The following is a 13,817-nucleotide window of genomic DNA, read 5'->3' as shown; positions in this document are numbered from 1 at the left end:
AAATTGAGGGGTGAAGGATATAGGACAGATGTCGGAGGTAGTTTCTTTACTCGGAGAGTAGTAAGGGAATGGAACGCTTTGCCTGCAACGGTAGTAGATTCGTCTACTTTAGGTACATTTAAGTCGTCATTGGATAAGCATATGGACGTACATGGAATAGTGTAGGTTAGATGGGCTTGAGATCGGTATGACAGGTCGGCACAACATCGAGGGCCGAAGGGCCTGTACTGTGCTGTAATGTTCTATGTTCATATGAAACCATCAATAAGCAAGATCCAGTCTGAAGTAAAATTAATATGCTATCGGAATAACTGAAACCAATCACTCGGATCTGTATTTCCTGTTTGATTTCTGGAAGTTCCACATATGCGCATGGAAGACCTGTCTGTAGATTATCCTTTTTTTTGGAGGGGAGGGGGAAGCGGTTAAAAATGAAACTAGATACTGAAATCCATGTATGAAATCTATCTTGGGCAACAGCTTTTGAGCTGAGGAGAGAAAAATGATTTAGCAGAACTAGCTGTCTCTCTCTCCTCCCTCTCTACACATTTCACGATAGCAAGAGATACAAGCCAGCATACCTGGTTTTGGGTTAAACCGAACACCTCCGTGTCTCTAAGGACTTCTTAAACTGCATATTCTGATCTTCCTTTTTGTACTAGATGCGCTCTCTATTTTTGAACATTATGCCGGAATACGTGATAAAACAGCGTGGAGCTTGAGGAACACAGCAGGCCAGGCAGCATCTGCAGTTCTTGCTTTTTATGCCAGTGTGTGTTTGATTCTGAATTTTGTTTTTCTTTGGTTTAGTAAGTGCTCTTTCTTTCGCTTAAGAAAACTTTGTAATGGTAATTTATTTTTGAACCAGCAAGCTAAATTTTAATTTATGTGTTTTAAGCTGTGTGCTAAACGTAATCATCATTTTTATTGTGACTCCACTTTGGCTTCGTCTAGGTTTTTTTTAACAAAGAAAAATTGGATACAGAGGTGTCAAGCGGTCTGCTTGAAGCCACTAAACAGCTTGTGAACCCTTGAGTTTATTTTTAATGTTGGAACAATAGAAAGTTTATAAAATCATGAGGGCATGCCATAGGGTGAATATTCAGGTCCAAAAGTAGCGAGCATGGGTTTACGGTGAGAAGGGAAAGATTTAAAAGGGACCTAAGGGACAACTTTTTCATACAGAGGGTGGTGCATGCATGGAATGAACTGCCAGAGGAAATTGTAGAGGCTGGTATAATTATATTTAAATGGCATCTGATTGGGTATATGAATAGAAAAGGTTAAAGAGATATGGGCCAAAAGCTGGCAACTGGGACTAGATTAATTTAGGATATCTGGACAGCATGGATGAGTTGGACAGGAGGATCTGTTCCCAAGCTGTACATCTCTATGACTCTGTGTACGCAACCTGAATGGATGGGGTCAAGCTCCCATAGAATCAGGATTTTTGATTTTAGCTTCCAGCTGTTGCTGGAGTCTTGAAACTGGATGTGGAAATTCTTATTCCTCTCTCTCTTACTAGAATTGCATGTCATAAAATTTATTCTATATAGAATTCGGCTTCACCAAGTGTGTGTTTTATAGGATGTTACTATATTGGAACAGTTAATTCATAGTAGTTAATATTTTGTTAAGCATTTTGCTGGAGTTATAGTTAAGCCAATTCTTTTCATTTATTTTGTCTGCATTTTAACAGCTGTGTAAAAATATGGTGTGTTTTGCTTGAAGTCAAGTTGTTTGACCAATCAAATTGTACGTGGAATGCAACACCGTACACTTACCTTTTAAAATAAGAAAAAAAATAGGGTCTGAGCTTCCTCCTTCATATATTTTGAAGGGATTTGGTCTTGTCCATAACATTATAGCCAACTGATGATGTCAAAAAGAGGGGAGATGATTCACTCATCCTCATCGTATGGTACTATTATTTATCAAATGAACAAGTTATTATACGTGATAAAGGAACTAAATGTGTTATATATCTCTAATTCTCTAAGCTTTGTTACTACAGCTTATCAGGCCAGCTCTCTGTTAGGATTTTATTCAACATTCTTAATTTTACAATGCGTATGTACATTTTTCAGTGGGTACAAGTGACCGCTTTATTTGTTACTGCCTAGTGAAATCAACCGTTTGGACCTTGGTTTAACTGTGGAAGTGTGGAACAAAGGATTGATCTGGGACACAATGGTCGGTACTGTGTGGATTCCTTTACGAAACATACGACAGTCAAATGAGGTAACAGTGAATTTGTAATTAATGTTTCATTTTTGAATGGTGTATTTTGATGGTTTGCCAAGATGGGATATTAAAAATGCAATTTTGATACGAAAGTTGCAACGTTGTGCATTATGGCTTCAGATCACTTTGGATGGAGGCCTTGAAGAAAGTAGTCTAACTCCTTTTTGTTCCAGACATTTGACTCTATAATTTCTTACCATATATCAAGTGAAATTGCTTTGGGCTTATTTTATAGTTGTTATGTAAATGCAAACATTAGCTTCCAAAGCAGTCAATAACTAAATTACAAATCTATTAATCTAAAAATACACTCTTTAGCAATTACCAAATCAAAGGAACATAGTGATGGCAATGGTGTTTTGTACTCCAATGGTTGGTGATATTTTAAATACATTGAGTAAGATTGTCCAATTTCATTCACCTGCTAACCATTTTGTTTTCATTTTAACAATTTATAGTGTCTTTTTTGGGAATTTACCATAATCGTATGCTTTATATGTGCTTCATGATATAGGCATGGTATGGCTGTATGCTAGAACGTATCTTATTTTACATTCATTCAGTGTATCTTCTGGGGGATATTGAAAAGCAATGTTCTCTTCTATGGTGCCAGGTGTCTAAGTAGTATTGAAATTTAAAAATTATTCAGTTGAATTCTGCTATTGCTGAAACTTTCTCTGCTAAAGTTTTTACTGATTAATTCTTAAAATTAATGCAAAATAGAGGTGATAGAGTATTGTTTCATTGTCAGCATGTATTGTTACCAAATATGGGGGATTCTCATTCAAACATTAGTGGCTGGCACAAGCATGTTAATTTTGTAGTGTCTGAAATTTTGTTCATGATTAATCATGATATGGTTTTATATTTTGCACTGGGTTTATAGCATTGGAAGGTGAGTTTAGGCTGACTAGATCTTCATGACATGGATACAATGTAGTGATTGGTCTATTGGTGTCATTTTTATATATGATTTTTACGACAACATGCTTGTAATTTGCTTCCTCTTGTGATGGTATTGGTGAGCAATGTTCTTAAACCATTGAATTTTGTGCGGTGAAGAGAAACCTATCGTGCCATTAGGAGGGAATTTGAGGATTTTTGATCCAGTGCTGTTGGAGAAACAGCGATGTTTTTCCAAATCAGGGTAGTAATAAACTTATTGTGTTCTCATATATCTGCTGCCCAATCTTTGTGGTTAATCCAGTTAGATCAGTGCTGACCAGCTGGATGTTGTTAGGGGATTCAATTACAGTAATGAAGATGAGTTGAGGGGAGTTGATTAGATAATCGCTTGTTATTATCTGGTCATTTTGGGTATTGTCTGGAGTTTGAGTGACACAGATATTAATTGCCACCTATTAGACCAACCCTGAATGTCTTGCTGCATGACATAGACTGCTTCATGATCTGGGAGATAGCAAGAACTGCAGATTCTGGAGTCAGAGTCAATACAGTGTGGAGCTGGAGGAAACAGCAGGTCAGGCAGCATCAGAAGAGTAGGAAAGCCAATATTTTGAGTTTCCATCTTACATCAGGAGAGTGTAAACCTGAAAAGTCGACTTCTTTACTTCTCTGCTGCCTGACCTGCTGTGTCCCTCCAACTCCACACTGCTTCATGACCTGAGTTGCAGCAAATGGAACAAAACAGCATTAGCAGTGAATATTTTGATTGAATTGTGTCCTGCCATTTTGTTTGGACAGTTTTTCATTTTTCAGGTAGGTACTTGTGTTTTAGGACTGGAATACTGAGACTTAAGCAGTGGCCAATTCTGGTGTTCCATCAACAGCTTATATTTATCTGGCACCGTTGTAAGTAATGAGCATCATAAGATACTTAGCAGGAGAATTGTCAAATATGACATTGAACTGCGTAAGAAGACAGTAGATCAGATCCCAGAAGCTTGTTCAAAAAGAATCAGCTATAAGAAGCTTCTTAAAAAAAGGAAAATAAATGGAGAGGCAGAGATGTAGGGAGGAAATTACAGAACTTGAGGCTGAGGCATTTGAAAGTATATTGAACAGTTGTAGAGCAAATATGACTGGTGCTGCACAAGATGCCAGAATTAGAAGAATGTGGATGTCTTGGAGGACAATAGGATTAGAGAAGGGGAGGGCTAAGCCATTAAAGGATCTTGAAGTAACGAATGAAGATTTTAAAATCGACATTGCTTGAGCAGGAACCAATGAAGGCTGGCAAGCGCATGCTAGAATGATATATGTTGAAAGTTAAGATGGAGGCAAGAGTGTTGTGAAGATTAAGATTAGAGATTAGCGATTAGAGATTAGAATTTGAACAGCTAGTTGGCTCGTATTGTAAGAGCTGGGAACGGAAGTAATGAAGAAGGATGAGGGTTCCAGTAACATGATATATTGTCAGTGCTCACAGCCTTTGCTAAAGAGATAAAGGGGTGGAGGGGTGATTGCAGTGACATGGATTTAAAAACCCAAATTCAGCCATGATCTGGTAGAGCAGGTTGATGGGACATGTAGTCAATTCCTCCTATTTCTTGCAGTCTTAGTTTATTGCTATATCTAGTACATTTGGCCATTTATTTATATGGCCTGAATCAGAAAGTCTTCTTTTAAATAAATTAGAAAAGTTTAATCTATAATGAATGAGTTTAAGTTGCAAGAGTAAGTTATAAAAGGAGAAAGAACTTGAGCAAATTACAATTGAGAGGGAGAAGTTTTTGCAAGCTTAACATTAGATAATTGCCCAGGCCCAGAAGAGATGGGAGACAAGGCAGGAGATTGCAGGGGCAGTCATATTAATTTTCAAATCTGCTCTGGACACATGGGGGGGGGTGACCTGATGGGTAGCACAGTGGATGTAGTCAGCATGGACTTCAGGAAAGCTTTGGACAAAGTCTCACATAGAGGTTGGCCAGGAATGCCAGAACCCATCGGATCCAGGGCAATTTAGCAAATTGTATCCAAAATTGGCTGAGTGGTAGGAAGCAGAGAGTGATGACACAAGTCTTTTCTTAACTTGAAGACTGTGTCTAGTGGCGTATCTCAAGGTTGGGTCCCTTTATGTTTGTGGTACACATTAATGATCTAGACATGAATGTAGGAAATTTAATTAGTACTTCTGCGGAAAATTGGTGATTATGGTAAATAGTGAGGATGAAAGCCTTAGACAATATTGACAGGCTGGTAAGATGATCAAATAATGGCAAATGAAATTTGATTTAGAAAAGTGAGAGAGTGAGCATTTTGGAAGGACCAACAAGGCAGGGGAGTACACAATGACTGGTAGGATCTTATTTAGTGCAGAGAATCAGAAGGATATTTGGGTGCATGTCTGCAGATCCTCGACAACAGGGCAAACGAATAAGGTAGTTGTGAAGACTGGGATACTTGCTTTTATTAGTGGAGGCATCAAATACAAGAACAGGGAAATTATGATGGTGCCATATAAGACATTTACCAGGCCAACTAGAGTATTAAGTGCAGTTCCAGTAATCAAACTATAGGAAGACTGTTCTTGCACTAGGCAGTGTGCGGAGGAGATCTGCCAGGATGTTGCATTTAGGTATGAGGAGAGACTACGGAGGTGAAGGCTGTTTTCCTTTGAGCAGAGAAGGCTCAGGGCAGTGCGAGTGGGGGGAGGAGTGGCGTGAACCTGATTGAGGTGTACAAAATTGAGAAGCACAGATAAAGTAGGTAGAAAAAGCTTTTCCCTCCATAGAAGGATCCAATAACTAGGGAGCAAAGATTTAAGATAAAGGGCTGGAGGTTTGTCAGGGATTTGAAGAAAATCTTTTACACATAGAAGGGTGGTGGCCATCTGGAACTTACTACCTGAAAGGGTATAGAGGCAGAAACTATCACAATATTTATGAAGTAATCAGGCAATCACTTGAAGTGCCAAAGTATACAGTGCTGTGGACCAAGTGCTAGAAAATGGGATTAGAGATGATAGGTTTTTGATGACTGGCCTAGGCATGATGGGCCTCTTTCCATGCTGTAAAACTCAGACTCTAAAATAGGTTGACTCAGCAAATCCAATTATTCAATAAGAGTTTTGATTTAAAAAAAAACATTTAATTTCCTTTGGAAATTTTCACTGTAAGTTTGCATTGTTGAGGATGGACGTGCAGTTTGTCCAATTTTGACTAAATAATCCTAATTTGTGAACTAAAAATAACATAAATTAATTTTCCTTACCCTTGTAAAAGCTGATGTTACTGTTAATGCTAGCTTTTGCTTTGGAGAAGCTGTTTAATGTTTGGGCTCTACATATGGATTAAGAACATAGAACAATACAGAGCAGAACAGGCCCTTCGGCCCTCGATGTTGCGCGAAGCTATAACATTTTTTGATTTTATTGAAATCTTTCAGTTGAATATGTTCAACATGAGGTAACCAGAATGGCAAGGGGCTTGAAATGTGTAAACATCACAGGTAAATTGTCTACAAGGTCTATTTCTGTGCTGCTTTTACTGTATAGTAAAATCTTAAAACAATCTTAAACTATTTCTGCAATTTATTTTTCAAGAATATGTAAAAGATTAGAATTTTTGCAATATGCTTGGAAATTAGTATTACTTATGATTGTGATACCAGGCCACTGCACTGTCAATAGTTGAGCAGTTCATCAAAGTTCCTCTAATTTTAATCATTTTGTAATTGGTAAACACTTGGTTCGTTAAACTCCAGGCACCTTAATGGAGACCTGAAGTCTCATGACTGTTGAACCTTGCACACCAGTACATGATGATATCATAGCGTGGTAGTGAAGAGATATCACAGCAGCTTTCACGATAGTAGCATAAGGGATCAGAAAATAAGATGGAATTGGGAAAGGAGCCCAGGGAAAGGGAGGATGACTGTGGTCAGAAAAGTTGTGGCCAATGGCTTGGGTAGGGTTACTGGAGTCTTAATTTTTTTTGAGGAGGGTGTTGCTGAGAGTGAATTAGGATGGAGTGAAATTTGGGATTGGGAGAAGCATCCTCGTTATGGCCATCATTCTTCTTCCAAACCAATATCTAGCTGTTTACTTTATTCAGATTTACTTTCTGTTATAATACTTGGATATTCATTTCTTTTATTAAACACTACTTATGTGCAGAACCGCTTGAAATTAGATGGCTTTGCCTTTCACTGATTTGAATTATCTTAATATCACCATTTGATTTGATTAGTTTCTGGATTTATCTTTTATAATGTCATGTACTAATATACAGATCTGTATTATGTCCCTTGTCAGTTACCATGATCTGAAGGCTGAAGAGTTCAATTTACTCTTGTCTTTTCTCATTGCTCATTCTCTCATCCTAATAATCATTCTTTTTGTAGTGCTTTCAGGACCAGTATAACTCCCTTGTGTTTAGTGTCTAGACCACGTTTTTTTTTAGAAAAATGAATAGCTACATTTATTTTGATAAATTTATGCACAATAAAATCAATATTTTAAAGCCATACGTTTTGAGTTGATGATAAACAGTTTACATAGAGAGGCGATGACCTGGTATTTGTGATTAGGTTGAACTATTCTTTCGTTGGATCTGCATTTTTTCAAAGGCTAAATGCACACTTAGCTGCTTGTATTTTTTTCTATGTTGTATCAATGTTCTTGCTTATGAACAATGTAAGTGGATGCTACTGACTCAAGCGTCTATAATCAATTAAAGAGGCACATCCTTCCTTCCTCGATACACTCTGTACTTTCAAACATGTATGTTGGATTCATTCAGAACTAAACTATATCTTCCCTTTCTGTCTTTGTTCATCTTCCTCTATTTCAATCACTTTCTTTCCTCTTTCTCTTTGAAGGAGGGACCTGGTGAATGGCTGACTCTTGACTCAGAGGTTATAATGACAGATAATGAAATCTGTGGAACAAAAGACCCAACATTTCACAGGATTTTGTTGGACACTCGATTTGAGTTACCACTTGGTAGGTTTTGACTGAGCTTTGGGTTTTTTTTCTTCTAGTTTCATTAGGATCTATTTCTCATTTATCAGTGCTCACATGACTACGAACAGTGGTGTTTGTGTATTAAAAAGCTATATTAGAAATTTTGCAAACTTCGCCTTTTGATTGTTTTGGAGTGTGTATTATTTGAAATTATGAAACTTACTTGTAGTTCTCACTATGACTTTCATCCTTTCACTGTCTGTTCAAAGTATTTAATAACTTTACTGAATGAATCAAATTCTTTCTTTCATTGTTACTTTGCATTTGTGTTTCTTTTAAAATCTCGTACCTATGTACCTTCCTCCTTTGGAAAAAGTATTTCCAAGGCTAAATTAGCATGAAATCAGAGCAACGATAGCATGATGCATTGGCTTTAAATAATTATATTTGGTTATCGTTAGAGATGAAAATATCTGTAAGGTTGATGAATATTGGTTGATATTTGGCACATTTGTTACACCTCGCTTTAGTAGCGCACAGGAAGTGAAGGCCTGAATTTCCTGGAGTTGTCACGAAAGTTAATTTTGTCAAAGCTTGCAAGTTCCATGTGTGTCTGATTAACTCGGGTTAACAGAAAACATGAGCCAAGTTTCTGTGCTTAACAAGAACAATTATAACAAATAAATAGATTCTAACCTCATGTAAACAACTATGAACAATTTACATATACCTCTACTAGTTAAAACTCTCACTCCCGTCTGAACACTCCCTTCAGATACATACATCCAGACAGATACAAAAAATGTTGGTGTTTTGTATGAAGGGGCAACATATACTGCAGAAACTGTTCATTGGCATAGTGTTTGGGGTTCAGTGGACAGGTATGATATGCTTCCTTTGGGTTGACATTTGTTATTCATTAATCTAGCCAGCATGTATACTTCCTATGGTTAATCCATTTAGCTTGCATGTGTGGGCAATTTAACATGTCCAGTTCACCTAACCTGCACATCTGTGGACTGTGGGAGGAAACTGAAGCACCTGGACGAAAGCTACACAGACGCCATGAGAATGTACAAACTCTGCACAGACAGTTGCCCAAGGGTAGAATCAAACCTGGGTCTCTGGTGCTGTGAGGCAGCAGTGATAACCACTGAGCCACCGTGCCAACCAAGTAGTGGAACTGTATTGGAATTGATAAAATATCTGAATTCTGTTGGCGGTAGGCTGTTTAGATGGAAGGAAGAAGAAATGGCTTCTGTTAGAATTGTGAGAAAAGTTAGTGTTTTGGGCATTTATGTCCAAATGTATAGGAATTAGTTCACATTTTTTGGCACATTATTAAAAATTACTATATCTGTTACTTTGTTAAGAAGTAATCAATGCTATTTTTCAAGTTTAAGTAGTGTCCTCATGTTTACCTTTGTAAATAGAGATCCAATCCATCATGCCAGTGTGGTGCTGCGGTACCAGTGATCTGTTAGACTGATCTGATGAAGGGTCTAGGCCCGAAACGTCAGCTTTTGTGCTCCTGAGATGCTGCTTGGCCTGCTGTGTTCATTCAGTTCCACGCTTTGTTATTGCTCCTCTCCTATTACTGCTCCCACTGTTTGGTTGCTTTATTGCATAACGTTTTTCCACAAATTAGTTCTAAGCTTGTAAAGTTAATTTCTTAATGATTTTCTTGATGTCAGAATGTCTGTGAAACACCATACTGCAGTGTTTTGTAGTTAATAATAACCGTACAGATCAGAATTAAATTTTTAGAACAAAAGTGAATAAAAGATGATTGCTGTTGGTCAACCAAATCACTTTTGCCAAGTTAAGTTCTGTTGATTGAGTATAATGCATACACAATCATAACTAAACTTTAGTGAAGGTAGTGATTATTATTGTCAGAATTTATCTTGATACTTTTTGACGTAGTTGTAGAATTTTTGACATTATGTATTAATACTGAACCATCTCAGCTCATTGAGGGGAAAAAAAGTCAAGCAAGTACTGTCATTGTGAGATATCACTGTTTGAGACTGATCAGTCACATCTGTACAGTCAATAACCTAACTTGGAGATGTATACTTTTAAAAATAAAACAAAATCATATAGGTTGGCTGGTGATGGAACACAGGGAAGTCAGTTGATCAGAGTTCAAACTGAAACAGAACTTTTGCAATAGGATAATATTCTTGTGATGCAATTTGCATATGGAGCACATTTTACAAAATAAGTGATAGCTGTCTTCATATTTCAAATCGTATGTAGTTTAGATGTAACAGGCACTCCACAGAATAGCAAATACAGGAAGATGTGATTGTTCTCAGTTTAATTTGGTTGACTTAATTGTCATTTGCAATGCTTAACCATTTACTAACAGTAAGTAAGCAAATTTAAGGAGGTATAAAAAGAAACCTTAGTTTCATGAACTGCTTATCAAAAAAACACTTTTAAACACCAGTTTGAAGATTGTACGTAGTAAAGGTATGTGAAAAACTGTAAATTTAGAAGCATTTGAAGCTGAAAATCCATTCCATCTTTGTGGTTGGTTGGTGGTGAGGTGTCATGGGGAAACAGTCCCTCTTCCGCACCTACACAGGCCCCAAACCCCACCTCTTCCTCCGGTACATTGATGACTGTATCGGCGCCGCCTCTTGCTCCCCAGAGGAGCTCGAACAGTTCATCCACTTCACCAACACCTTCCACCCCAACCTTCAGTTCACCTGGGCCATCTCCAGCACATCCCTCAACTTCCTGGACCTCTCAGTCTCCATCTCAGGCAACCAGCTTGTAACTGATGTCCATTTCAAGCCCACCGACTCCCACAGCTACCTAGAATACACCTCCTCCCACCCACCCTCCTGCAAAAATTCCATCCCCTATTCCCAATTCCTCCGCCTCCGCCGCATCTGCTCCCACGACAAGACATTCCACTCCCGCACATCCCAGATGTCCAAGTTCTTTAAGGACTGCAACTTTCCCCCCACGGTGATTGAGAACGCCCTTGACCGCGTCTCCCGCATTTCCCGCGACACATCCCTCACACCCCGCCCCCGCCACACCCGCCCCAAGAGGATCCCCCTCGTTCTCACACACCACCCCACCAACCTCCGGTTACAACGCATTATCCTCCGACACTTCCGCCATTTACAATCCGACCCCACCACCCAAGACATTTTTCCATCCCCTCCCCTGTCTGCTTTCCGGAGAGACCACTCTCTCCGTGACTCCCTTGTTCGCTCCACACTGCCCTCCAACCCCACCACACCCGGCACCTTCCCCTGTAACCGCAGGAAATGCTACACTTGTCCCCACACCTCCTCCCTCACCCCCATCCCAGGCCCCAAGATGACATTCCACATTAAGCAGAGGTTCACCTGCACATCTGCCAATGTGGTATACTGCATCCACTGTACCCGGTGCGGCTTCCTCTACATTGGGGAAACCAAGTGGAGGCTTGGGGACCGCTTTGCAGAACACCTCCGCTCAGTTCGCAACAAACAACTGCACCTCCCAGTCGCAAACCATTTCCACTCCCCCTCCCATTCTCTTGATGACATGTCCATCATGGGCCTCCTGCACTGCCACAATGATGCCACCCGAAGGTTGCAGGAACAGTAACTCATATTCCGCCTGGGAACCCTGCAGCCATATGGTATCAATGTGGACTTCACCAGTTTCAAAATCTCCCCTTCCCCTACTGCATCCCAAAACCAGCCCAGTGCATCCCCTCCCCCCACTGCACCACACAACCAGCCCAGCTCTTCCCCCCCACCCACTGCATCCCAAAACCAGTCCAGCCTGTCTCTGCCTCCCTAACCGGTTCTTCCTCTCACCCATCCCTTCCTCCCACCCCAAGCCGCACCCCCAGCTACCTACTAACCTCATCCCACCTCCTTGACCTGTCCGTCTTCCCTGGACTGACCTATCCCCTCCCTACCTCCCCACCTACACCCTCTCCACCTATCTTCTTTACTCTCCATCTTCGGTCCGCCTCCCCCTCTCTCCCTATTTATTCCAGTTCCCTCCCCCCATCCCCCTCTCTGATGAAGGGTCTAGGCCCGAAACGTCAGCTTTTGTGCTCCTGAGATGCTGCTTGGCCTGCTGTGTTCATCCAGCCTCACATTTTGTTGTCATGGGGAAAATGGATGTGTGTTGTGGAAGAGAAGAGATAATTGAGTTTCATACAAACTTTATTACCCAAATGTAATTGTCTGTTGTCATTACTTCATTGTAATTGAAACCAACTTTTGGTGCCTGATTTTTTTTTTGTGCTGATGGAAAGGCCTTGGTGAAATCTAAGCTGAGCATTTAGGCATAAATTATATTTGAACAAGTGCCACCTGATAGGGATATTTATTTCTTCCCTTTCCTTCCCTACTTGCTTTGCTGATGATCAAGAGTACACTGATGTGCTTTTAATTGACTGGGATGAATTTATGCTGCTTTTTGTGAATGGGCCAAACTTGGGCAATTTTCCAAATTGCTGGGTGGATGCCAGTGTTATAGCTGCTCTGGAACAGTTTGGTCGAAGTCTGGGGCCCAAGTCTTCAGTACTATTGATAAAATGTTGTCAGGATCCATAGCCTTTGCAGCATCCAGTGTCTTCAACTGTTTCTTGATACCATATGGATCATCTACTGAACAGTTTGTTCTGAAAAGGAATACAATTGCTTTTGTGTTGTCTCTTGCACTGATGTGCAGGGCTCCACCATCATTAAGATATTTGTGGATCATTGTCCTCCTGATACTGCATTAATTGTCCTCCATCATGCACATCTCGATGTAGCAGGATGGTACAACTGATTGGGTGTGGTGATCTATTGGTTGTGGCCTACTTGGCTCTGCCAATCCCTCACTACTTCTGCCTTTTGGCATGCAAGAAGTCCTATGATATAGCTTTACCAAGTTGTCCCCTCCTATTTAAGTGTCACTGGTACTGCTCTCAAAATGCTCTCCTGCACCAGTTGATGTCTGGCTTGATAGTAATGATAAAGGAGGGGAATCAGCCAGGCTATCAGGTTACAGATTGTGGCTGAATACAATTCCACTGCTGCTTATGGCCTACCGTTCCTCAAGGCTCAGTTTTGAGGTACTTGAACTGTTCAAAACTATCCAATTTAGTAAGGTCGCAATGCCACACAACACAAACACAGCATTTCATCTCCACAATGAGTGATGGTGGTCAACCACTAATGTACTGGACAAGTATACCTTCCATAGTTAAGTTGGTATAATGAGGTCAAGTTTTTCTTTCTTATTCTTAGACTGAGTCTTAACAATACACCCTTTAGTACTCAGCTGGCTTAGAGTAGTGGTGCTAGTGAGCTACTTTTGTAATTGACATTATGGTCTTCCAGCCAGAGTACTTTCTGTGCCCTTACCACCTTAAATGCTTCTTTGAAATGGTCTTCAATATGCAGTATGGTTCGTGAGCCAAGGCAGGTGTGATACGTGGTAATGAGCAGGAGGTTTCTTGTTGATGTTTGATCTGATGTCAAGAGACTTTCTGTAGTTCAGAGTTAATATTTGAGGCCATCCAGGGCACCTCCTTTTCAGATGTGTCCCACAGTGCTGCTACATCTGGTATGCCTGTTCTGCCAGTGGGTTTAGATGATCAGGGATGGTGAGGTCTTGGTCTGTAAAATTCAATTTGATGAATATGGCCAAGGCAGGCTGACTGCTCTGTACAACAGCTGTCCCAGATGTTTCC

General features: G+C 40.0%; 1 protein-coding gene across 1 annotated transcript in view; it reads left to right on the top strand.

The window, feature by feature from the left end:
- Positions 1–13,817, top strand: part of LOC125465730 (protein unc-13 homolog A-like) — a 390,692-nt gene that overhangs the window by 101,402 nt on the left and 275,473 nt on the right. The window contains exons 4-5 of the mRNA XM_059638582.1: positions 2,124–2,241; positions 8,026–8,149. Of these exons, the coding sequence (XP_059494565.1) occupies positions 2,124–2,241; positions 8,026–8,149 (242 nt within the window). The remainder of the gene's footprint in view (positions 1–2,123; positions 2,242–8,025; positions 8,150–13,817) is intronic.

Source organism: Stegostoma tigrinum, chromosome 30, assembly GCF_030684315.1.
Source record: "Stegostoma tigrinum isolate sSteTig4 chromosome 30, sSteTig4.hap1, whole genome shotgun sequence".
Classification (NCBI taxonomy): Eukaryota; Metazoa; Chordata; class Chondrichthyes; order Orectolobiformes; family Stegostomatidae; genus Stegostoma; species Stegostoma tigrinum.
This window is presented reverse-complemented; position numbering and strand designations above follow the sequence as displayed.